We start from the raw sequence: 1251 nt of genomic DNA, 5'->3' as shown, positions 1-1251 counted from the left end.
TGACACTGTGGAGATGGTCCTGTGCGTCACAGGGATTTTTTAACCAGTTAACGAACAGCTGTCTAGTTATGGACAATGGGCAAAGCTAGCATGGGTAGGGTATTTAAAGAAGCTGAAAGGAGATAACTTCATGGAGATTCAGAACACTCTGCAAGGTAAGCCTTAAAATCAGCTCAATGTGAAAAATCAAGTCAGCTAAGGATGATGTTTGTCTCTTTTTGTCTCTCCTCTCTCAACTCTCATTTATTCCTTAAATTTCAGATGAAATTCCAGGTTTTCCATCTCTCTTCCACTCTTCAAACCACAGTCTTTTTCTTGCTGGTGCTACTGGTTCAGCCTCCCAGAGGTCTAATGCTACCACACCATCCCATGGTTTACCTGCCTACGTTGGACAACCCTGAGTGGGAAGCTGCAATGCTCCAGCTTCAGGCTTCACTGGGAGCTCCAGGCGGCAGACCAGTGGTGGAGCTCCAGCCCTGGGCTCTGATTCAGGAGCCGGGACCCGAGGAGCTTCTGGAGAGAGTGAAGGCAGAACTAGGATGGGGACAGAAGAGCATGGTGAAGGGCCAGAAGAGAGAGGAGCTGGGACGGACACCAGTGGGAACATTCCCAGACAACCATATAGTGGCTGTGCCATATCCACAGGGGGGCGAGGTTGAAGAAGAGGGCGGAGAGAAGCGGAACGAGGCGCTCACTTCCATCGCAGGAGGTTTGCAAGCCTTCAACAGACAGAAAGGAGGATTTGGCTTTCGATTCGGCAGAAAGTGAAGGGGGAAGGAGTGTGTGTTTGTATGTATGTGTGGATTTACGTAGATATACTTTGGAGGCAAATATGTCCGTAAACGCGAGCAAAATCTGACGAAACCACCCTTTGGGAATGTCCTTTGAAAATTGTGTGTGTGGGAGGTTTGGGTTGAGTGACAGAAATGATATTTATTTCATGGGGAAAATGCAGATTGTATGACATTTATTAAAAAATGTTAACACAAATTATGTAGTTCTCAATTATTTTTGCACAAAACATCTTCCTCGCTTAAAGTTGGTATAGATATGTACGCTCTCACTGGCTAAACTTGATGTGCATGACACCTCAAATTGGAAACTATTATTAAGGGGAGACAAACAAGTTTAAGATTTTGGGCTTTTTGGTTTTTCATAAAGTGTTTTTTTCAGACTAGTGGAAAGAAAACATCCAAGAGAAACTGTGGATTCTTAAAGTGTTTCTTTTATAGCACTTTATCTATTTGTGTC

The 1251-nt window shown here is 44.3% G+C and overlaps 1 protein-coding gene across 1 annotated transcript; it reads left to right on the top strand.

Annotated features, from left to right (window-relative positions):
* Positions 1-261: 261 nt before the first annotated feature.
* On the top strand, positions 262-923 carry qrfp (pyroglutamylated RFamide peptide). Its single transcript, XM_073833099.1, has one exon. It carries the CDS (start codon positions 262-264, stop codon positions 766-768), a length of 507 nt encoding a protein of 168 aa, XP_073689200.1. The 3' UTR covers positions 769-923.
* The last annotated feature ends 328 nt before the right edge of the window (positions 924-1251 follow it).

Source organism: Garra rufa, unplaced genomic scaffold, assembly GCF_049309525.1.
Source record: "Garra rufa unplaced genomic scaffold, GarRuf1.0 hap1_unplaced_843, whole genome shotgun sequence".
Taxonomy (NCBI): Eukaryota; Metazoa; Chordata; class Actinopteri; order Cypriniformes; family Cyprinidae; genus Garra; species Garra rufa.
Note: the sequence above shows the minus strand (reverse complement) of the source record. Positions and strands in the feature narration are given on the sequence as shown.